Source organism: Vicugna pacos, chromosome 2, assembly GCF_048564905.1.
Source record: "Vicugna pacos chromosome 2, VicPac4, whole genome shotgun sequence".
In the NCBI taxonomy this organism is placed as follows: Eukaryota; Metazoa; Chordata; class Mammalia; order Artiodactyla; family Camelidae; genus Vicugna; species Vicugna pacos.
Window position 1 is genome coordinate 91,621,343 of NC_132988.1, and position 25,446 is coordinate 91,646,788.

The following is a 25,446-nucleotide window of genomic DNA, read 5'->3' on the forward strand; positions in this document are numbered from 1 at the left end:
GCAATCTTAATTTGCATAAAGTGGATAATTAAAAAAATTGTAGTGTATTACAGAATACCCTAATTGACTATATAAATAAGAAATATGACATACACAAGTGATATTATACTTATGTTTATTACAAATGAATTTATTCTGTTTTTGTACCATCAAAAAATAAAACGCAGATTATGAACGACCCAGGTCTTGGTATGACTTCTGCCCACCTGCCTCCACGACCTTCCTTGGGGGACACGGAGGCAGATCAGATTTTCTGGACCCTCTCCATCCCTTAAAGACATACATATATATTTCACGTAGAATTTTAAGAGTGATTTAGAAGCAACTTTCATGGAGGCTGGTGGAGAGCATACTATTGGCATCCTGCTGCTAGCATCCAGTGCAAAGAGAGAAAGACATGTCTGTTGACTGAATGAATGCTAGGCCGTGAGGAGGACATTCCAGCACATGGCGTCACTAACCAGGGTTTGCCAGCCAGCACAGAGACTTTGGTTACCAGCCGGGGGGGGGACAGATCTGGCCTCCGTAACGTCTTCACTGCTTCTCAGGAACTGACTTAAGGGTTAGGCTGTGGCAATGACAGTACCATGGGGTGCAACGGCCATGTAGTAGCTGACATGATTCTAGAGAAATAGCCAGTCCTGGATTTAAGCTGGTGGAAAATTTGGCCTTGTGGTTTTGTGCTTCTATGTTGGATTATTTATTCCACAAATTGCTTTTAATCTATGGTCTCACCCCTGTCCCACTGCCTTCAGTCACAGAGGAGGATGTAGACAGCTGGTCTGCAGAACTTGAAGAAATAGTAAATGGAACCACAGTGTCCTCAATTATTTTTCGCTCCTAAGGGGAAGGATAGGAATTAATGAAAGAGGAAAAGTGAAAAATCTTACTTATCAAGAGAAAAATTTCATTAAGGAACTTTAGGGGAACATTGGAATTATGTGCAAATAAGCAGGTCACTTAAAAAAAGTTCTTATTTTCTAAAAGCATGTAATCACATAACGCTCTCTACGGGCAGTGATTTAGAAATTAGCATTTAATTTAGGAAAATAAAATTTTTGCCAATTAATTACTTTGTGTGATTCAAGAAGCCTAATTAGAAATGCTTTGGGGGATCAGATTATGCACAAAAATTATTATTGAAGATAAAATTCACAACAATATTAATCTTAAACAAACTTTAGATAATATACATAAAGTGTAGCTCCCTTCAAATTCTCGAATGTGGTCTGGTTTGTTCATCTAAAAAAAATGAAACAAAACCAAATTCTCCTCCCCTCTGAATCTCTTTAGTACCATGTAGTGAATGTGGTAGTAAGAGTTCATTTAGCCTCGATTATCAAAATTAGCCTTGTAAAATTAATATTAAGCCATTACTACTAAACATGTTTGCCTCAAACAAACACACGAGTAAGTAAATTGATCCTTTGATGTCATCTCTCCAGGATAAATCAAGAATCTGACTCTGTGACTAGAGAACAGATATGGTTATATTGTCTCCTTTGACAGTGACTCGATGCCCTAGCCACAGACTAAATTTGGGAGAATAGTGATCTTTTAGAGCCTATAGGATAAGACCCTTTCGAAAGGTTGATGGGGTTCTGCTGTGACATCGCCACATGCACGCACATCCCACAGCCACGGGAAGTGCTGATGGACTTTGAGGAAGTGGGGCTTCACAGTCAAACTCCTCCTGGGGAATTTCCTACCTCCTCGTGGTATCGGCGTTCTTCCTCTTCCACCTCCTTTTGGGCCTTTTCCCATTCTTCTTTCAGCTTGTCCTGCTCCTTCTGGTATCTCTCCTGTTGTGGAATTTCCATAGATTGTTCTGAACTGACCACTGCATGCATCATCGGGACACTTCCCCCACTGAACCATCATGTATAATGTGTCACAAGACTATTACTATCTCCTTGTTGTAACGTTCTGAATCTAACTCATTCACGCAACAGAAGGGGAAGGCCATTTGTGGTCCTCAAACATATTAGGGACATAAAAATCCAACAGAGAACAAGATTTTCTGCTGAGAGTGTTTCACAGGATTGTTTTTCTATGGTCAGACAGCCGCTTATGGAAAGAGAAAAGATGAAAAAGCAGAGAGATTCTAAAATCTTTCTTAAATTGGTTTTGTCCTAAGAGGTAGGTTAAACCAAGAGTTTGCTTTTACTGGGCTGTTCAGAGATGAGTTTTGCCATCCCACCAAGAGAAATACGTTGCTGCTGGGAGAGTTTACTAAAAGATAAAAAAACAAACAAAAAAACACCTCTCATAGGTTTGTAAGATAGACAATGGAGAAAGGTTCAAAGTGGACAACATGATAATTAGCTTAGTAGTAGCTGAATTACTCTTTGCTTGCAGCCATTCTCCTAAAATGGACTCTTCCTAGCTTTATGTCCTTCTGAATTAAGAGTAGCTTTTAAACAGCCCGTTAGAAGCCTTCAAAACCAGAACTGCTATCAGTTTTCAGAAACAATACAACACTAGTCACCACTTTGGGGGGAAAAGGTAAAATACTCTAAGATAAGGATAGTAACGGTAAGGATAGCTTTAAAACTGTGACTGGAGTCCCTGACACTGACTAGAAGAAATGTGTTCATGGAGATTAAAATTAACGCTTCCGATGAGAACTGACACCCCTGGATGCCTTGGGAATTGCATCCCTGACACGTCAAGAGACAGAGGACTCACTGGACTGTACCACACACAATCAAATATTTTAGGCTGGTAACTGTCAATCCTCCCTCTGAAGCTAAGACAAGCCTGTGCTTCCATCTTCTTGGGGAAGGCACTGAGGTGTCCTCCAGGCATCACTTGTTAGGTCATCATCGTAGACGCAAAAGGGCTTTATTGGGATTGTCTAAAGCCTAATGTTCCTATTTACCTTCTGGCAAAACCACTGTTGGTCAACAATGTTGTTATCAAAACTTGATGTAAAGTTTTAAAGAAGTTCTTCAGGAGGTTTCAGAATGTTGGAAATAGACCTTAAAACTTCACAAAAGCCAAAAACAAGCAAAGCTCAATAGGTTTATTGGTTCTAGAAGCTCACATCACATGCTTCCTGCACCAAGTGGATGAACTGATGATGCAGGAAGTGAAAGATATGATACAACTATCACACACACACACACACCCTTCCTTCCCCATAAACACCTTGCTGTAAGCCCACAGTCCACACCTTTCAGAGTGTAACAGACAGAGAGCCACCATGGGAACATACCTGCCTGTCTTCACTCTGAAATTTCTGACTCCTGTTGTTCACCATTTATCTGAGGAATGGGCATCTGATTTCCAGGAGAATAGCAGATGACCAGGACTGGTCTGGGGTCTCCAATGGCCCTAAAAGTCCCAACAGCCCTGGGACTGTGCTGAATCTAGTTCTTACTAACAATTTTGTACTTAAGGTATACTCTTATGTAATTTTGAAAAGTGTCCAACTTAACGGGCAGACCTAGAGCCACACAACAATTGACTGAGTATCTAGTTGACTCCTGCTCCCCACCCTTGGGAATTAAGCCAAAGGGTTAGAACAAAGAGATAAGAAAAAACAAGCAAAATAAACTTGCATTAAGCATTGCTTTCTACGCAGCGGCAGAGAGTCACAAAAATTAACATTCTTTTTCTTTATGACTTTTTGGGTAAAATCAATACCATTGGGAGTGGAGTGGGAAGAACATGCGGTTTAGAGTCATCCAGGATTGGATTTGAAACAAGGCTCAACATTTATTAGAGATGTGACCTTACACAAATTATTTAACTTTTTTGAGCTTTAATTTCTTCAGTTGCAAACTGAGACTAATAAGACATACTTTGAAGAGTTTTGTGAGAGTTAAATTAGATCAAATACGTCAAGCACCTACAAATATGCCAGTCTGGCACATCCCAAGTACTCAGCACAGGTTAGGTTTCTAAAGTTACTAGGTTACTTTTTGAAGCTCTGTTGCTCTACAAAACTGGCAGAAAACAAGTAGAAGCATGGTAAGTTTACAGCCAGAATTTTCCTAGCATTGAAAATTAGCAGCTTTTGCTCAAAGAGGGAGTAAACGTTTCTACTTAAGGAGCAAGACCTAGACCGAATTTTATTTCACGTGTATGCTATCAAATAGCTTTCTGATGATTCTTTCCCACCCCTTGTGGACTGGAATTTGATTGACAGCTAAGGAGGTGACAAATGGGTGGGGTGGCCCTAAATCAATACTTGGATTTTTTTCGAAGTGCAACGTTATTTTCCTTTTTTGATCATCAGTGTAACCTCTGGTCAGAGGAATTAGATAAAGGGCATTCTTGCCTCATGGATACAAAATGAATGGACTTAGACTCAGGACTTCCGAGAAGAAGCCGATTCCATGCATTTCCTCCAACAAACATCTATTTAATACAACAGAAATTAAGAGAAAGAAAGAAAAAGAAGAAAAAACAAAGCAGCAAAGCCGGTCCTACCTGGAGCAGACGTTCCTGCTCCTGTTGCCATTTCTCCTGTCGCCTGCGCTCCTCTTCCGGGTCCCACGCCCAGAATTTAAACTGCTTGGAAGAAAAAACCATGATCAGAATAGGGCCATGTCCCCAGCGCCACGCCAGGGCATGGGACATGCAGAAGCAGAAGCCTCCCCATAGCTAAAGGCGCTCTCTGTTGGCAGAACCCACTTTAAAATCTTAGTCCCTCTTTGAGTTACTTCCAAGACGCTGGTATGATTCTGTGAACCTTTTTGGAGCTAACGAAAACATGAAGTAATTAGCCACTGGCACGGGAAGGCTTTCGCTGCATTTCTTTTAGAAGTGATTTCTTAAACGTATTCACGCTCCTCAGCATGAGACACTCATTCTGCCTATTGATCCTGGGTCCAAGCAAACAGGAATGCTTATTTCAGCAGAACTGCATTTTGTGAAAAGTGCTGTTCGCTGCCCTGCAGAACTAGTCTTTTCCACTGCCGCTGCTTTTCCACACCGGCTTTCTCTAAAGTAGGTTATTCAACCCACCAGCATCACCAGAGATCCAGGCAAGCAGAGTCCCTAACGGGGGGCCCACATAAGAAACATGCAAAGCCAAAGACTTTTTTTTTTTTTGGTCTTTTAAAAAAAGTTTCTGTGATTTTGGGAGCCAAGAGAGTGAGCGGGAATAATGGAAGATGCATGCATGAACCAAAGGGGGAACCCAGGCGACGGAATCTGAGACTAAGAGGGTCCAGCAAATCGAATATCTTGTAAATTAAAATCACACTTAATGCATGATCTTATTTCTTTAAAGGAGTTACTTACAGGTGTAGTCACAGGTGACTTTTCACTGCTTGGAGAATCCACTGTACAGAGAAAGGGGAAAAGATCACAATGTGAGTGGCTTCAAATTGTCTTTCTTTTTGATCCTCTCAGCAGAATGTGGTTGCTATGTCAGCTTCAAACCATTTTTTTTTGGGTGGGAAGCCAAGGGCATTAGAAAATCAAAATAAAGCAGACCCCTGAAGCGGTTTGTACCCATCACCGAAAGTGTAGTACATCAGTTAGCACCAGGTACTAGAGGCTAGGAAGCAAAATCTATTCCTACAAGTGCTGGTTTCAGTGCTCCCTGCACTCTGGCTTGAGTGATCAGTTCCCTCACTGTCCAGCCTGGGGAAGTATCACACAGAGAGAGGCCAGGTGTCATCCAGGAAGTGGACAGAGTGACACAGTTAACAAGAGAGCCATTACCAGTCCCTGGTAAATGCTTCTCATCTTTTTTTTTTTTTCCAAAGAAGAGGACTATAAAGAAAGAGGTGAATATTATTATTTCTTTGGCTTTTCAAAGTCAAAGTAAAATTCTGTGAATTTGCTCCCCAGTTTTAGTGTAACTGGTATGGATAACAAAGAACTAGGTCTTTGCTAACTGTGTGCCAGAAATAAGCATGTTCCCTGCCTGGAATCAGAAATGAAGAAAAGAACCACATATCATTGGTTGCCCGCAACATGGATTTTTGCACAAAAGAAATACAGCTACTCAGTATGCATTTTACCTGACTGCGAGAAAAACTGGGAACGTCGCCAAGAGTTCTGAACTCTCAGCGGAACGCTGGCAGTGCCAGGTGACTCTAGATCAGGTGGCAGGACAGAATAAACAGAAAACCATGAAAACAGGGGGTGAGGCTTCCCAAGCACTAACGGAGGACCGGCTCTCGTTCATACAAGAACTGAGAGTAAGAAAATCTAAAGTCTAAAATGTCTCAATAAAACACAACACAACTTGAACAAGTGACAAAAGTCAATAGAAATGGGTCAGCTTATGCTACTGTTTGTCTTCTTTGGTGCTGGCTGGGATTTTAGTGGCTCATACTTAGTGGTATGATATTGTTAAAATGCTGCATCTCGAAATGATCAGATGATGTGCTGTGAAAGCACAGTTTACATTGCTTTTCGAGAACCCTAGAAAAGTATAAAATACAGCAGAGATGAGTTCGATTATTCTTCGTACACTTTATAATGGTTATTATGCAAGTCTGGTGGAACATATGCATGTGTGTAACAGAGGGATGTCCACATGTCCATCTGTGATCGGTGGCATCAAGCACACAGGAGCTCACAGCGAGCATTTGCATCCTTAAACTCTGTGCTAGTCTGTCATCATTCTTGATGCAAATAAAGACATCAGTCTTTTTCAAATGTGCACATACTTTCCTGAAACACCAACTGGCGATATCTTTCTACTGCTGGGAGATAGTTGAGAAAAGAAAATTTGTCATTTTTAAATGTATTTTACAAATGTTTTCAGTCTTTAAGAACTATATATGCACGTGTGTACATTTAAGGGAAACCAGGGAACATCACCAGGGTGCCCTGCAGGGCTTCATCAGCTGGTATGGTCAGTCTAGAAACGGACAATCTTGTGGAGATGGTAGTGGTATCACCCTCTTGCGGGGAGAACATCTGATGTGGCCCAGGCCTCTCTATCCTGATCCTGTAACTTCTTTGGACTTGATGTGTGGCCCCAGACTCGTTACTTAAATGTGCACTAAGAATATGAGAACAAATACATGTATGTTCACGTATGACTGAAGCACTGTGCTGTGCACCAGAAATTGACACAACATGGTAAACAAACTATACTTCAATTAAAAGACTATATATAAATGTGCATTGACTTTTTATATCTGGGCAAAACCCTATACTCCCTCCTCCCAATTAAAGACAAATCATGTCTTTTAAGATTTGATTTATTAGAGGTCTTTTGCTCCTTGAAAGACAGGAACTTTACACACTCCAGACAAGTATTACTGTTATTTTTGTATCTATCGGCAATGTCTTGGGTGCACAATTCAAACACATACTTTGAGCCAGTGGTTTTCAGAGTGTGGTCCCTGGATCTGCGGCATCACCTTTGGGAACTTGTTAGAGATGCAAATACTGTGTCCCCAGCCCAGACCTGCTCAATCAGACACTGCACGGGTGGGGCCCAGGGAGCTGCATCTTACCCAGTCCTGCAGGAGACCCTGCCACCTTCTCGTGTTTGAAAACTACCCAAAGCTCCATCTCTACAATACAAACATTCCCATTTTAAGGTAAGCGTTTAAGAATAGTTTGCTCCTGCCTGGCATCCTGCTCCACTTCTACTCCTCCTGCAACTGTTCTGCAACCACTAGATTATATTATTAGTGCTTATTCTGGGCCAGGTGCTGCGCTAAATGCTTTTCTGGGTTTATCTCATTGAATCCTTCCAACATCCTGTGAAGTTGGTACTGTTATTATTTCCAGTTTACAGATGGCAGAGATTCGGGAGAACTCGGTGGAGACAGCCACACAGGTAATGACAAGAGGCATCAGAATTTGAACCCAGGCAGTGTCCCCAGAGCCTGCAGCTCTAATTACAGCTTCCTGAGCCACACGAGAGTATGGAACAAGCATAGGACAAATTCTGTCTTGAAGAATGATTTTTGAAATGCTCAAGTGCTACTAAATTTAATTTTGAATCATTTGACTTAGATAAAGCATGAAATAAAGTCCCTTATTCAACAGCACATTTTACAAAATTGAAATGCCTTAATGAAACATAAAAACATGGAAGACAATAAAACTAATTAATATGGCTTAAAATATCTACTTCCTCTCTATGTTACTTATCAGCACAATTTAAAAGTGCTAGAAATAGGGCAGAATTAAAACCTAAATATGGACAATTGTCCCAGTTCTAAGAATTTATTTTTGTTAATTCTCTTCAGGACAGTAAGGCTGACAAATTTAAAACAAATGCTTTGAAGACAATATTGAACTTGTTTCCACATTAAGAAACTAGTGATCATCAGTCTGTGTACTGATTAACTCCCTCCCAAGTGCTTCCTACTGTGTAGACAGAGCCCAGGGTGTCTCCCAGCCATCAACAAAGACTAACAGAAGCCAACTTGGATTCTACCACATAAGTGCCTGTTCTTGAAAAGAAAAGTAAAAATACATCACCAGCCACAATGACCCTGGACATCCTCTCTTTGCCTGGACTGATAAATCTATAACATGTCCTAGAGAAAGGACACTAAAAAAGAAAAACAAGAAACCTTACAGTTCTTGCCTCCTGAACTCTAGACAGAGAACTCACACGAGTAAAGCCCAGTGGTCTGTCTCTCGTGAAGCACAGTCCCTCTGGATCATGGAGTCCTCAGGACCCCTCTTCCCACTGTTCACAGCTGTAAGGCTCCTTCCTGGTGGTCGTGGGCACCCGGGGTTCTTACCAAGATACAGGGGTTCAAGTTGGGTTCTTAAAGAGTAAAGGGGTGAATTCACCACCTATGCATGGCCTAAAGGTACCTGAGGAGTCTGCAGTGGTCAGTGCCACTTTAAGATCTTCTAAGGCCCTAAACTCCCATATTTTTAGAGGCCACCCCCGAACCCCCGACATTACATCAAATGTATTAAAATGTATCAAACATATGAAACATATTATCCTCAGCCTATATATATGTGCACAAGACAATATATATTCTCTCTCTCATATATATATATGAATATAATAAATATATTCTTGCTTTAAAGAATTTTTGGAGAGATTAAAGTTTTTGGTTATGAGTAACACATTTAATCTATGATGGTGAATGATTTCTCAGTAATCATCATGCATCTCCAGGAACTATTACAGAGTGAGAAAATCTACTTTCTTCCAAAACCATTGTCAAGTTAAATGGATATTTTAGGAGGACTAGACAATTAACCAATTAACAATGAATGAAATTGACATAATATTAAGATCATACATTTTTTATTAAAGTTACTGATATTTTTATTTTGTAATTTTTATTTTTTTTACATTTGAGAGCCAATAAAATTTATTTTCAGGTCTCAAATACTTGTGTAGGCTCACTTGTGCCTACAGTGCCTGGCTGGCCAAATGGCCTTGGCAGCTGGGATTCCTGGCTAAGTCAACAGAAAACAAAATGCAGCCCCAGCTTCCATTCTGAAGGTAACTCAGTCATCATGGATTCCACAAACACCATGGCTAAAGGCACATCCACACAAAGGAGGTACCCTGCCTTTAAAATAGAGGCTATTTTACTAGAGGTGGGCCCAGTGGAATATGTAGAACTGAAAGAAAACATTTCCTTCTTTTTACCTTGAGAGCTGAGAGTTGGCAAATGTGACTGGTTGGTTTCAGGCATTTTGTCCAGAAATGGAAACGTCAGGGTTGCTTCTGGTTCTGGAGACTTTGGCTTTCCCACCTGGACCATGGGTAACAGACATAAACATCACAAGCACTGTCCACTGGTAAATGCAGTAAAATTTAAGGATCCACGGCTATTACGTAAGTCTACAAACCCAAACATTTACATTTTAAACGGAAAATTTTGCCCCTTCTCCAAACCCCCTTCATGCTTTTCTACATTAATATAGAGGTTAGTTTTTCAGAGAAATCAAGCTAGAGCATAAACATTTGATGATCACTTTTCTCCAAGCTCAGACGACAGTATTCCATCCCTGAGATTATACATCACTCTGTCTCATTTTCTTACTGGGATCAAACACAGATTCTCTTCTTGGTACTGAACTTGTAATGTCAGGAAGTCAGATGCTCCACATAAGATTAAAAAAAAAAAACCCTTCGTACATAAATAGTAAATATTTAAGTAATATTACCTTCTAATGCACATTACTCTTGAGACATTACATAACCTCCTACAAATTTGGGCAAAGCACATTAAAGACAACGTACCTTGCCTGTCGACAAAGAAGCAGTATTACAAATAACCATCATCTCGAGCAGTGTCATAGTGACGATGCCCTTAAGGGATTCTTGAGGCATGAGGCCATACATGGCCTTATGGTAAATAGCTCCAAAATTACAGGCTTTAAAAATTGTCTTGTAAAAATAGATTTTTCCTGTTATTGTTATATAATTTTACTCTGTTTCTCCCCCATCTGCATGGCCTTTGGTAGAAGCACCCTCCTTCCTTTTTGTCGCTGAAAGACAAGATAACCAAACTCATGACTGAAATAAGACTCAGCAGACTCTGAGCAAAGACCGGAATGAGGAGCTTGGCTGTATCCGTTCATGTCCTTTCAGCTGCTTTCAGGACTTTCTCTGATTCACCGCCTGGCGGCTCTGTTCCCAGGAGATTAATTTGATAGCCAGTAGGACAAGTGAGGCTATTGTGCCCTTGCTTCATCATAAGCTGATCTATAATTTAGGCCTCAGGATGATTTAATGCATAGATTTTCTCTTCAGTAGGATTTTATTTTTCTGGATAAATAATATATTCCACCCTAATGGAATCCTAAAGAAACTACAGTTAGTCATTAAGCATCACAGAGTCGACCAGATGTCCTAATGAACTTCCGTGTCAAACATGCAGCAAAAACTAAGCCCCAGACACACCCATGTTAACAACCCTCAGATCTCAGCCGCATACCATCTCCTCCATGGTGGACTTGGACAAAAATGTGCTTTGGATAATGCCCGGTTGTAAATGAAACAGTTAACTGTCAGCAGAAATGCTCAAAATAACCACTACGTAAAAAGGTCAGGCTGTGTGCATGGGCATTTTGGTTTATAATGGTAATGCTCTCAAGAGAGGTCAGGTAAAAGCTGTTACAATCATTGTCATCCCCTTCCTCTAAAAGCTAACTGTACAGTAGGCAAAGGAGAAATCTACAGGGTGTGACAATATTGGGTTAGAAGACCATTATACCATTTGCTAATCGACTAGCAGAGATTCTTAACCTGGAGCCCACAGGACAGGACTCAGGAGGTACATGTACTTGGTCCCAACTGACACCAAGGAAAACTTGGTAATCCTGTGTATTTTATGCTTCAAAAATATTATTCTGAGAATAGAGTTTACCAGATGGACAAAGGGTACACGGTGCACAAGCACACACACATATGTAGAGTTAAGAGCCCCTGAAAACAATTTTTCCATAGTACAGAAGGTGTGGCTCTGGTGGTCTGAAGACAGATCACACAGATGAGGTACACGGAGGGATGTTTTTTATGTTACGGTATTCGTTTTGTTTGATTTAAAATATGTATTTTCTAGCAGTGATGTAGAGTTTTCCTATCAGCTTATATTTATGTAGGAAAGAAGGTCAATTTGGAATAAGAATAAATAAATAATGGTTACAAGTGTAATGTGGATAAGGCAAAACCTGCAAAGGCAGGAAATCCTGTCTGACCCCAGTGTTTTTCCTCCAGTTTAGTTCTTCCTTTCAGACTTCTGAAGCATCTTTTAATCCTCTATGCATAAAATCCTCTATGTATAAAAATCCTCTATGGGAAATAGCAAGAGTCTGAAATCCCCAGATGGCATCACAGCATCTGAGGCTCCACCAAAGACACAGCATTCTCAGCATCTTAAGGTCAGGGCGGTGTCTTGTTCACAGGTCTGCACAGTGCCTGGCACATGGCAGGTGCACAGAGCAGACGATGTATGAACTGGAACCAAAAGGGGTAAATTTTTCACTCTAAAGTGAAGTCCAAGTTCAGGGCTAACTTTTGAAGTTGAAACACCACCACATATGTATCCACGCACAAGCCAGCTGTTCCCTGTCTTGAGGACCCATCAGAATCACCTGGGGCGCTTTTAAAAATACAGATGCCGGGGCCTTGCTCCCAGAGATTCTGGTTTCTGTGACCTCGAGTGTGCTTGCTATTTATTAAATTCTAAAGGGTAGCCAAGGTTGAGGATAACTGATATAAAAGATGAAGATTTTCAGACTCTGTGCCTGAAAACAAACCAAATTAATATGAATGAGATGAGACTCCAAACAAAGAAGAAATTTAATGAAAACAAGACATTCAAACCCATTATATCAGAATAATAATTTTCTAGTTTCCTTGTTCTTCAAGTTCAGAGGCATCAGAAGTACCATTGCTATAAAACAAGTAAGTATTAGAAAGAAAATATGGAGTAAGCTACAAATAAGCAAGATCATGCCCAGCAAACTAAAACCTAAATGCAAAGCTTTCTAATAGATATCTATACTACATTCTCTTTTAAATGCATACAATTCTTTATAAAGAAAAAGTAATCATTTAAAATAAATTTTAAAAGATGTTTAAAGAATATATATACCAATATACCAATTATTCTTAATAGAGAGGCAGGTTTCAGTGACTTTTTCTCTCTTGCTCTATGTTTTTTTATTTCCACATTTTTCTATACATATATTTACATATGTTATTTGATAGATTTGTTATATATTTATATCACTATAAATATAAACATACATTAGAATATATAGCTATATATTGTTTATGTTGCCCAAAATTCATACATTGAAACCCCAACCCCCAAGGTGATGGGAGTGGGAGGTGGGCCTCTGGGAGATGATTAGGTCATGGGGACAGAGTCGTCATGAATGGCATTAGTGTCCTTAAAAAAAAGACTCAGAAGTGCTCCCTGCCCCTTCCACCAAGAAAGGACGCAGCAAGAAGACGGCCAGCTGTGAACCAGGACATCAAATGTCACTAGACATCAAATCTGCTGGCACCTGATCTTGGAGTTCTCAGCCTCCAGAACTGAGGGAAATAAATTTCTGTTGTGTATAAGCCACCCAGTCGTGGTTTTCTGTTATAGCTACCCAAAGGGACTAAGATATCTTTCTACATGAATTTAAATTTTTTTACAATGAACATGCATTATATTTGTATTTAGAAAAAATATAGATAAAAGACAGAAGAAAAGATTAGGAGAGAAAATAAACCCTCATTACGAAGTGGTGCCCCTGCAGCAGCCGGCAGCAGGTGAAGCTACGTGAATCATGGGTCTAAGGGCTTTATCCCACCTCACCTTTTGTGACAGCACCAACTCCACCTTCCCACTCATTTCATTCTCTGGTTTCTTCTGGTCTTTCTCTTCTGGCACCTCATTCTTCAGCTGGGGGCTGGGGGAAAGCTCCACAAAGGCCACAGTCGGGCTGGCTCGAGTCACAGTTGTCGTAAAATGCTGTGGCTCTGAAACGGAGTTACATTCAGAAGCGTAGAGAAGACGACGACAACCAGGTAAAGGATCCCTGGTCCTACTGCGAACGAAAAATACTGCAAACCATATCAGTAAACAAAGAATGCAAGCCTGCAGCCCGGCCTCTGCAGCCACTCACAGTGGTGCACTCTGAAGGGACCCAGAATAAGAGAGGACAGGACACTGGCCCTAGATAGCTAGGTGCTTGTCAAAGGAATGAATTCAATGAGCCCAAATGTGTGCTTCCTCCCATACATAGAAAAGCACTAAATTCTTTAACTTGAGATGCTTGGTTTTCTTTAGATAACAAGTAATCTTTTATTGTTCCAACAACCTGGTCTTTGTTGTAAAGATCCTATATAGCCTAGCTCCTCCCCTACCTCTTCGGAGCAGTCCCTCAGAGCGAACTAAGAGGCTGTCATCCCGGCTCAAGTCCTCCCACCAAATAAAACATAACTCTCAACTTTTAGGTTGCACATTTATTTCAGTCGACACTTCCATGCCACTGAGTACACCGAGGACCTATCCTGTGCCGGGCAACACAAAGCTGGATGACAGTGTGATGCGAGCATACAAGAGTGTCAGATGCTAGAGTTCTCTAAGCTGTTTCATGATATTATTTACAAAATCAAGCAACATAAAAACATCAAAGAACCCCACTGTGAAAAACTTAAGTTCTGAACAAGAGTCATGGTTTACATATGAATAACACCACATGAAATAAAATGCTGACACAAAATATTAAGACAGGTGGGCTGGGCGGGAGAACATTTATAGATAATTTCTATCCAGATGAGTGGCAGCCTGACTCTGCCTTTTGTATTTCGATGTTCCATTTTAACGTCATGTTTTCATAATTGAAATGTGTTAAGGATTGTATAGTTTCTATAATGCAATGAAAGTTAAGTGTTCTCGGATCTATAAGGAAGAATCTGGTACACTCTAAAGTGGGTGGAGGTGGGAAGGGTATAGCTTAGTGATAAAGTGTGTGCTTAGCATGAACGAGGTCCTGGATTCAATCCTCAGTACCTCCATTAAAATACATACATACATACATATAGACCTAAAAAAATGTAAATATATAAGTAAATAAAGTGGCTGGAAAAGTCACCACCTGAGGGGGCATATCAAAATGTGGAGTGCAGTCTAGTTTGAAAAATGTATGCTAAAATTTTCAGTAATGACATTTATTTTAAGATGCTGTTTAAAAATAATTTGGTATTAGAAGAGGGTGAGAGGTATTTATTTATTTTAAAAATAAAAAATTTTTACCAAAAGAAAAAAAAATGTATTAAAATACTGAGAAATATTACTTCACGGAAGAGAGGGTCTTCATTCATACTCATTGTTCACATTTGTGTTACTATTTTACTCTTTCAAGTTATTCACCAGATTTATTATTCCAGCATCTGTTTTCCTGGTATATTTTTTAAGCTGTCTTATCTATTGCTGTTACTTTGTGTTAAAACAGAACCCTAGGTTTTTAGTATTATTTACTTGGGGAAATACAATCTTTTTATGATGATGGAGATAAACTTTCAACGAAACAAAACAAAACAAGGTAGTAAAAAAGTATAGGTTCCTGTTTTTTATACCAAGATAAATCATATAGTCAGAATTTCTCCCAGGAAGCCACTAGGTGGCAGCACAACCACATCAGTTATAGGACCTCATTGACTACCTTCCTTGACTGTTTTTATTGTATCCTGAGTTATCACGATTTACCTTAAAACTAGTCTGTTATAAAAACAAACCTGATGAGGCAACTTCTGTATTCCCTTTTTCTGTTTTTTCACCATCTTTCTCATCTTCTTGGCTGTTTGCTTCAGTTTCTTCAGTGGTTGCCTAAAAGAAAGATTTTTTTCCACCTTGAATAAATAATCTCTTTGAAGGTTCTGAAAGGTAAAGGATTTCTTCCTTTGTTTTTTTTTTCCTAATAGTAATCTTTAGGCCAGCAAGGTGAGTTTCCTATCTGAATTCATTCTTTTCTATTTCCTAGGTAGCTTTATGGTGAAAGGCTGGGTTTGTTGGAAGGAGACATTCCATGAAGGAGAACAGAAGTGTTAAAGGGGCAACAGGTTACAGGGCAGACATACCCCCACACCTCCCCACCTCCTCTGGCTGCCTCAGAGGCACATCCCCACTTTTTACTTTCTTTCACCACCAAATTTCCAAAACCATAGTTTCCACTCACTTGCTCCCAAATGCCTTTAAAGTTGGCTTAGGGTCAAATCCAGTGAAAAACATTTTTTTTTTTTTTTTAAGATTGCAGTTAACCTCTCAGTAGCTTGTCTTCAGCATAGATGCTAGTGGCTCTTAGCATTGTGGATTTCACTCTTGAAGTTCCCTTCCTTCCTGGACTCCTAACAATTCTCTGTTACCCAAGTTCTCATTTTCATTCTGTTTCTTGCTTGCTTGCTCTCTCCCTCCCCTCCTCCTCTTCTCTTACTGGTTCTTATTCCTTTTTTTGTCATCAGACTATGGGTCATTCCTAAAGACCTCAACTGTCTTCCTCCACCTGTGCAGAATCACCCTCAAATGTGTCAGTTATTCCCATGGGTTCACCATTACATTGTCTATCCATTTATCACTTGCATGTTCATCTCCAGCCCTGAGAGTCCATCAAAGCTTCAGTTTGGCTGAGCTGACCATCAGTGTCATGGTAAATGGCTCATAATCAATCTGTTAACAGTTACCTTCAAATAAGCCCCTCCTCCACATCTGATCATTCTTGTTTATGGCATTAGTTTTCCCCACCACACATATCACACTTTGAAGTATTTCCTGACTCATCCTTCATCAGTGCCCATCATTTGCCAAGTCCTGCCAGGGTCCTAACACAATAGTCTTCATATCCATCTTTTCTTTCCTGTTCCTACAGCTTGGGCCCCAGTTCAGCCTTCACTCCCTTGTGCTTCCACCAAGGAGCCCCCCTGACTTGGAGCTTGTTGCCTGATCGCCTCGGGACGGCACCACGATGCTCCTCTCTCTCAGTAGTACTTCAGTTCATCACTTTCATGCTTGTGTTCCTCCCTCTCAGTAGTGCCTCAACTGTTAGTTTTATGATTGATGGAACTAATAACATTAAAAGAATTTGAAACAACCTAAATGTCCAATAATTGGGGAATGGTTGAATGAAGTACTATATATCTATAAAACATTATGCAGTCATAAAAATGGTGTTCAACAATAGTTAATGATATGTGAACATATTATTATCTAAACTTACTATCTAATGTTAAGTTAAAAAATGTAAACTATATATACAGTATGATGCCTATACATATAACATTTTCTATATGCTATGTGTACACAAGTACACTTGCTAATACATATATCAAAAATGTATATAAAAAGACAGTAAGGAAATACACTAAATTGTTAATAGTGATTACTTTTAATGTGCTTCAATTTTGGATGACTTCCCTTCTTTTAAAATATATTTCCTATATTTTCTGTATTCCAAAATGTTCCACAATGACTATGCTATGTATTACTTGTGTAATCAGGAAACAAAATCTATGTAACTTTAAATTATCTTTAGTTGGGAGCTAATTGACTCTACAGTGAATTCCAAAATTCTCCCACTGATACTATAATAAATACTGGCTAGAATATACCTCAGCAACTAAAAAGAACAAGTTAATGTCTATGGTGTTTTTTAATAATAGTGTCTTATTACAAAGGGCTAAAGTCAAATTGTTTAAAGTGTGCAGGAACTATTTCATAAATTTTAAGAGGTTAAGATAAAGAATAAAACTGGTTTTAGAAAAGGCATTGTTAAATACTTAATAAAATATCCCCATGGGTTCTTAAAAATGTATGGATTTATTGGTCTTTCATAAGTATATATATTTTACTCATAAGTCAAAATTTCCCTTTTAAGTAACCAAAATGAAAGCCCTTTAAAGTTAATACATTGGTGTAAATTGTCATTGATTTCTTTAAAAACAAAGAAACTTTATGCAAGAATGCAATATATGTAAATTCATAAATGTGATACATCATTCTAAAAAAATGATAAAAATCATATGGTCATCTCAGTAGGTACAGAAAAAGCATTTGACAAAATTCAACATCTTTTCATGATAAAACCTCTCAGCAAATTAGGTATAGAAAAATGTATCTAAACATATGAAGGCCATAACTGACAAGCTCACAACTTACATCATACTTAATGGTGAACAGCTGAAAGCTTTTTGTCTAAGATCAGAAACAAATCAAGGGTGCTCACTCTCACCACTTCTAGTCAACATAGTATTGAAAGTCCTGGCCAGAGCAAATGGGCAAGAAAAAGGCATCCAGATTGGAAAAGAAGAAGTAAAATCGTTTCTGTCTGCAGGTGAAATAATCTTATATAGAAAAAACCCTAAAGACTCCACCAAAAAAACCTGTTAAAATTAATAAATGAATTCATTAAAACTGCAGCACACAGAATCAATATAGAACTATCCAAAAAAACAAATTAAGAAAACAATCCCATTTATAATAGCACCAAAAAGAATAAAATACTTATGAGTAAATTTAACCAAAGAGGTGAAAGATATGTACAATGAAAACTATAAAACTCTGATGAAAGAAATTGAAGAAGGCACACACAGAAAGGAAAGATCTCTTATATTTATGCGCTGGAAGAATTAATATTGTTAAAATACCCACACTACCCAAAGCAATCTACAGATTCAATGCAATCCCTATCAAAATTACAATGGTACTTTTCACAGAAACAGAAAAAACCACCCTAAAATTCATATGGAAATACAAAAGCAATCTTGAGCAAGAAAGAACAAAGCTGGAGGCATTACACTTCCTGATTTCAAACTGTATTACCAAGCTACAAAAACCAAAACAGTTTGGTACTGGTATAAAAACAGACATGTAATATAGATCAATGGAACAGATTAGAGAACCTAGAAATCAACCCACATTTTTATGGTCAACTAGTTTTTGACAGAGGCACCAAGAAGACAAAATGGGTAAAGGACAGTCTTTTCAATAAATGGCGTTTGGAAAACTGGGTATCCACACACAAAAGAATGAACCTGGACCCTTTATCTTACACCATACACAAAAGTCAATATCTAAATGGATTAAAGACTTAAAAGTAAGCCCTGAAAGCATAAAACTCTGAGGAGAAAACATGGAGAAATCTCTTTGGCATTGGTCTTAGCAATGACTATTTTGGACTTGACACTAAAATCTCTGGCAACAAAAGCAAAAGTAAACAAGTAAGAAAGACTACATCAAACTAAAAAGTTTCTGCACAGCAAAGGAAACAACTAACCAAATGAAAGGCGATCCACAGAATGGGAGAAAAATATTTGCAAATCATACAACCAAAAAGGGATTGATATCAAAATATGTAAGGAACTATTACAATTCAATAGCCAAAAAAGCAAATATCTCTATTTAAAACTGGGAAAAGGACCTGAATAGACATTCTTCCAAAGAAGATATACAAATGGTCAACTGAAGTCAGGTATATGAAAAGATGTTCAATATCACTAATCATCAGGGAAACCAAAACTACAGTGAAATATCACCTCACACCTGTTAGGGATGGTTATTACCAAAAAGTCAAAAGATGACAAGTGTTGTCAAGAATGTGGAGAAAAGGGAACTTTGAACACTGATGGTGGGAATGTAAATTGGTACAGCCATTATGGAAAACTGTATGGAGGTTCCTCAAAAATTAAAAATAGAACTATCATATGATTTAGCAATCCCATTTCTGGGTATGTATCCAAAGGAAATGTAATCACTATCTCGAAGAGGTATGTGTACTCCCACATTCATTGAAGCATTAATCAGAGTAGCCAAGATATGGAAATAACCTAAATGTTGATGGATGAATAGATAAAGAAAACATGTGTATATATATTATTCATACATTCTAATACAACTATTAATATTATATTCAAATATATAATATATACACACAAATATTAATATTATGCATCCATATACAATGAAATATATGTGACAACATTTGTGACAACATATGTGAACGTGGAGAACGTTATGCTGAGTGAAATAAGCCAGTCACAGAAAGACAAGTATTGCATGATCTCAGTTACACGTAAAATCTAAAAAATAAAAATTTAAAAAAGCCAGACCCATAGTAACAGAGAGTAGAAGGTAGTTACCAGAGGCTAGGGTATGGGGGAAAGACGGAGGGGAACAAAAAGTCAAATGACTGTTGTCAGAGTCTGAGGGGAGGGGGCCAAGGGGGACCATTATTTAATGGGTACAGAGTTTCAGTTTTGCAAGATGAAGAGTCCTGGAGATGGATGGTGGTGATGGTTGCACAATAAAGTGAATGTACTTAATACCACTAAACTGTCAACTTAAAAATGGTTAAGATAGTAAACTTTATTGTGTATTTTACCACAAAGAATGGAAAAGAATTCATAAAAAATTCTTTGCAAATTCTAGATGTTTAGAAAAAAAGACAATAAAGAAACCTGAAGCAACAAGCTTTTCAAGCAGCTGAAGGATTTTACAACAGCATCTAGTAGCAAAAATGTGCTTTGTTTTGGAGGATGGGGTGGCTTTGACATCCTCATAACTAGATGAGCATTTTCTAATGGTGGATAACACGTATCAATTCCGGAAGAACTTAATATTACATTAAAATGCACCTTTAAAACACTAGGCAGGAAATAAGCATCACATTTATATTACTTAATGGATTCTGAAACTTTTTAATATATCAACAAGCCTGAGTCGAAGCTCTTTAAGAGACTTAATGAGTAGAAATAGTTAAATAAATCAAAGCCTCTTTTATTATAGTGAAGTTACACACATATGCTGCGTGTGTGTGTGTCTGTATATTGTTTCATGAACAACTGATACGATAGTAGCATTTAAAGATCAACCAGTCTATGTGTATAGCACAGGCAAATACATTCAATATCTTGTAGTAGCTTACAGTGAAAAAGAGTATGAAAATGAATATATGTATATTCATGCACGACTGAAGCATTGTGCTGTATACCAGAAACTGACACAACACTGTAAACTGACCATACATCAATCAAAAAAAAAATCAACCAGTCTAGCATTACAAAAGAACAAGCTGGGTTTTGTAATTTAAAGTACTCCCCCACACAGAGAAATATTAATATACAATAGTATTTTTTGTTTTATGACATTAATATATAAAAATACCTTCAGAACTACCAATTCTCAATATAGAAAAGACTGGCCAAAGTACTGATTTAGAGGTTGTCTCCCCAAATGGATTAGAGTATAGAAAACTGAGGCTGGGCAACAAATTTGCAGTTAAATACTGATGAGTGACGCTCTGGAGAACACTGGTGTTTCCAGTGACTAGAAGTAACCACAGAAACTGAGCCAAAGCCTTCCCAGCTTCCAACAACGAACAAAGAAGTGGACACATTTCATTAAATCTCAGAGGCCACCAGTGCATTCAGTTGTACTATTTTGGACACTACTAAGAAAGAAAACACAGTGCCTGTTAGACAGAGGACACCCTTGACTGTAAGGGCTGTCCGGATCCAGAGATGTTCAAATGCGGCCAGGGTGCCCCTTGGAATCAGTGCAGTAAGATCAATCTTGAAGTCCTTTAGACACATTGTACAATGCGATGGAGACCAAATCCGCCAGCACTGCTTCACTAAGGATTATTTTACTAGCACACCTCACTCCGGTAATGCCTTACTTACGCGTGACTAATGCGGAACTCCCACTGTCAAGAATGCTCACGTTTCTGGATGCATTTCTATGTGGTTTAACATGCAAATACTGAACCCCAGGTGACCCAATTTATCTTCCCTTAAAATGATGCTTTAAAGGCTACATACTGTTGTTACTGTAGCCGCAGTCAGTATTCACTGCACTTGCGACGTGTCAGCACCGCTGGAGCTGGATTACCTTCCTCCGTCCTCAGAGCAAGCTTGTCAGGTCTGGACCAGTATGGCCCCCTTGATGCAGGTGAGGAAGCTGAGGTTCTAGAGGCCTAGTGACTTACCCAGAGCAACACTGCTAGCAGGTATGGGAAGTGAGGTGACCTCAGTGCCCCATCATCTGGGCTTGGAGTCACAAGCACTTCCAAGCTGTCCCCAGGTATTTAAAGGTTTTGAGCCATACGCAGTCCAGAACCCGAAGAGTCCCAAGTTTACAGCTGAAATGATTTAAACTGTCTTTTCCACTCCCTTTCCTTCTCAAGCAGTCCACATCCTCCTTTCCAGTCTACCATTTATTATGCAAAAGATGAGAACTCTTTGGAGGCTCTCAGGACAATTTAGCTAAGTCTCCACTTCCCAGGGTGGCTTGAGACCAGACCAGCCCCAGCCGTCATCTCATCTCGGGACTTGCGACCCAGTCCAGGTTCTGAGGGGGCAAGTACCCAGCACAGTATCTGGCCCAGAGCAGACATACATATGTTAGGGAAACAAATGTTAGATGCATTATGTATGGAATTTATACCCTCAAGCTTAGTTTAAGTGCATGCTAGCCATCAAAATCAGGCTATTACTAGCAAAATATTCAGAATAAATTAACAGAAAATGCAAGTTACAACACAATTTGAATAACATGAGCCAATTTAAAAAATATTTTATATACACTGAGAAAAAGAGAAGAAGGATGCACTTTTTTTTTAATCTTAATTTCTGAGTGGCTAAAATAATACGCAGTTTTAAACTTTCTTTATGGGCTTCTATATTCTGCTATATATATATGTGTGTATGTGTGTGTGTGTGTGTGTGTGTGTGTGTGTATATCTCGAGAGAGAGAGGGGGGGGGCTATATGCTGTAAAGGGAAGTCCCCCAGTCAGTTTAATTTACTTCTGTCTGGATCCTCCATCCTGAAGGCTTGTTACTGCTGTACTCACACCATTACTTCAAAGGAGGTGAGTTCAAAATTACAGTTTGAACCAATACTGACAGACTCAGCGATTAGCCTGAAACAAACCCGCCTTGCTGGAGAATGTGCTTTCCGACCCCGACTTTCCTTTGGTTACAGCTGAACAGAGGAGAATGCTTTCCCTTCTCCTATTGGTAACACTGCCTCGAGAATGAAAACAAGTAAATAAAAACAGATCCCTGGAAGCAAATGAATGAGAGCACAGAAAGGTCTCAGTCCAGGAGCTGGCTCCCCTGGACTGACACCATCTAAACTGGCTCCAGTGCCAGGCTTAGCCCTGAGGCCACGGGTGGGAGGTGGCGGTTTCCTGGCTGAGAGGGACATGGTCTAGCCACACGTCTAGCTGGCATCGGGCGGCTCATTTTAATTAGAGTCTTATTGGCGGACCCGCCCAGAGAACAAGTCTGTGGAATGAATTGGAAACATGAAGCGGGGGAGGAAGAACAGCGCTGAGACCTAGGGCTCACGGGGTCTGCTTCTAGGACAGGGGAGCTGCGAGAACTTGGACTGATCGTTTAAGCTCTCCGGGTTGGAAGATGTAATGTCCTGAGCTACTACTATTCAGTGACTCTGAGTGATTTCCTGGCTCCAGTCTTAAAAACATATCTGGACACAGGCCTGGAAAATCGGTCTATTTCTGTTTTGGCATCATGACCCAAGTGCCCCATATGTCATGCGAGTGTTTCCCCTTTCACTTTTGTATCACCAAACATCTGTTTTCACTGGACATGGAGAACCAGCCTCTCCATGCCCTGAACTTTTCAAACCAACGATGTGTAAGTCTGATCCAGGTCAGATGGGCTAGGTTTTTTGTTTTTGTTTTTTATTGTCCCTGATGTTTACTTTCTTGAAGTCTGCAAATGCGTCTGTATCTAAATATGTTTAATGACTCGAAAAAAGCATTAAATCTAACGCTCTGGCAATTACTTCTGGATGGAGAAGAACAGTTTCTACAGAAATGCCTGTTGACATTTGCCATCTAAAAGGAATCTGCAGTTGGTCTCCGTTGTAAGGAAAACAGCACCTACTCAAATGCCTTCACCCTGTTCTCACTGCAGAATGAAATGTTTCAAGAAAGATCTGATTGTCTGTTTTTCTGGATCAGAAAACATTAGCAAAGTACCACCAAATTTTCAAGAGGAAGGGCTAGAGCTTTGCCAAGGTAGAAAAAACATATGTATCTTGTTAATCATTTGAGAAACACAGATAAGTCGTTTGGATACCTCACAGCTGAATCTGGCCTGGGGTCTACGAGGGAGAATTGCCATAAATCTGGTGGGAAGGCGCCCCCCAGTGGGGAGGGCGTGCAGGACATGGGTTGGGAAGAGCTGGCAAGAGGGAGCTGGTCACCAGACACAGAACAGAGTGACAGGTCAATGGGTGGGAGTCCTGGGGACCGAGGTGGCAGAGGGAAGCCAGACGTGGGGAAGAGTGAAACAGGAGAAGCAAAAAGAGCATCAGAAAGAAGCATCTGAGCATCTGCAAGGGTCATCACCTTCTGGGAAAAGCTGCTCACCTCTGCATGTTTCTGCTGGACAGAATTAGTGCTGGACTGGCTGACAAGTTGAGTTAGAAGACGACAAGGAGCTCATCTCATTTGTTTGAAATTCACTTCTGCTCCAGATGGTAATTTTGACACCTTACTTTAACCTAAAAAACATTGCACCTGTCGCCCTTTCGGGCTTCTGAAAAATACATGGTAACTTTTTCTCCCATTTGTTGAATGACAATGTTAAGAATAACTTAAGGGCATCTCTGTGAGTCACCGTAACATCAGGCTAAGTGCTCTATACACATAAATTCTCACAATGACATCGGCTGCATATACAATTATTAGCTTTATTTTCAACGTAAGCCAAAGCTCAGGCAGGGACTGATCTTTGACCCAGTGCATGGAGTATTTCAGAATTTTAGGAAAGGGTCATTTTTGGCATCATCAAGGCAAGAAGAGATTCAAATATAAACATAACTTGCAGTAGATCAAGAAAACATGGACTAGCTTTGAGGGAGACATAAAACATCTTTCAAAACATCTCACTAAACAGGATAAAATAGTCCTTAGATCAGAAGACTTTCTGAATTCTTTTCCAGTTCTGGATTCTAGGAGTCTAGTATTTGGGCTATGATATGATTTTCTTACAAAAGTCAATATTTTAAAATGCAAAATGTTTCCACTGGGAAACATCTGAGAGATAACTGGGAGGGGCCATGGGAGCCCCGATCCCTCTGGTTGGAGTGCATGGCAGCCAGTCATCCTCATCCAATCCACACATCTCAGCCCTATGAGCCCCTCTTGGGGTCTCCTCTTGTGGAGTCCTCGCTGCTGTCCATGCCTTTGTTTCTGCTAGTCCCAGCATGTGGAATAGCTCGCTTCCCTCCTGCCTTCCAATGCAAATCTCACAAGTTTCAAAATCCACCTCATGCAAAACCTTCCCAACTGGACAAAACTCTAGATGACGATCTTACCTGTTCTTGCCATCTTATGTCCCTCCAGTCTTCTGACCTTATCATCCAGCACTTAAATATTATTTCATATACTTTTCTAGTTGTTTTATGAAAATTGTTTTCACAGCAAGTTTATGACTTTCTTTATCTATTTCAAAAGTTGAGCACAGAGCAGGTCTCTCACTCATGCCTGTCAGTTAACAGGCAACCTTTGGCAAGGTCATTGCTATCACGACCTCATTATCTTAGAGGTGATACAACTGAGGATGATCTGGAGTTTGTTGGTATCAATAGATAAACCCAGAGTATTAAAAACTGAATAATACGCTAAGCTTAATTTAGGATCTATTTCTAAAGTAAGAGTCCATGGTCCCAAAGGTTTCAGATGAGGAAGATGAGGGAGAAGAAAACTGAAGAGATGACGAAATGTCGTACAACAGGGGTGGTGAGGACCCAAGAGGCTAACGTCCAACCTCGCCCCATCGCCCACTGGAGTCTCCAGCCACCCTCCCCACTGCTCTGCCTCTTGATCTGAATAAATGCTCCTGCCTACGGGCGCTATGCCCTTTGAACAGTTCCAACTCACCCTGAAGGAACTGTGACATTTTAGTGGTGGGTGAGGTTACTCCTCTGTAAAAAGTTTATCTGTTGGGAATGCAGTTTTTGGAAGAAAGACACTATTTAAAAAGAAGAACACTATTCCTTTGACAG

The 25,446-nt window shown here is 39.6% G+C and overlaps 1 protein-coding gene across 6 annotated transcripts in view; it reads right to left on the reverse strand.

Annotated features, from left to right (window-relative positions):
• LIMCH1 (LIM and calponin homology domains 1) overlaps positions 1 to 25,446 on the reverse strand; it is a 306,743-nt gene that overhangs the window by 14,906 nt on the left and 266,391 nt on the right. For 4 of the 6 annotated variants that reach the window (XM_015244034.3, XM_072944686.1, XM_031687483.2 and 1 more), the window contains 7 exons: positions 15,155 to 15,245; positions 13,230 to 13,393; positions 9,557 to 9,662; positions 5,254 to 5,294; positions 4,438 to 4,518; positions 1,710 to 1,802; positions 736 to 840 (listed from right to left, as the gene is read on the reverse strand). In XM_015244034.3, coding sequence (XP_015099520.1) covers positions 736 to 840; positions 1,710 to 1,802; positions 4,438 to 4,518; positions 5,254 to 5,294; positions 9,557 to 9,662; positions 13,230 to 13,393; positions 15,155 to 15,245 — 681 coding nt within the window. Of the gene's footprint in view, positions 1 to 735; positions 841 to 1,709; positions 1,803 to 4,437; positions 4,522 to 5,253; positions 5,295 to 9,556; positions 9,663 to 13,229; positions 13,394 to 15,154; positions 15,246 to 25,446 lie in introns of all 6 variants that reach the window. The other 2 variants (XM_006209773.3, XM_031687488.2) reach the window with 1 other exon arrangement.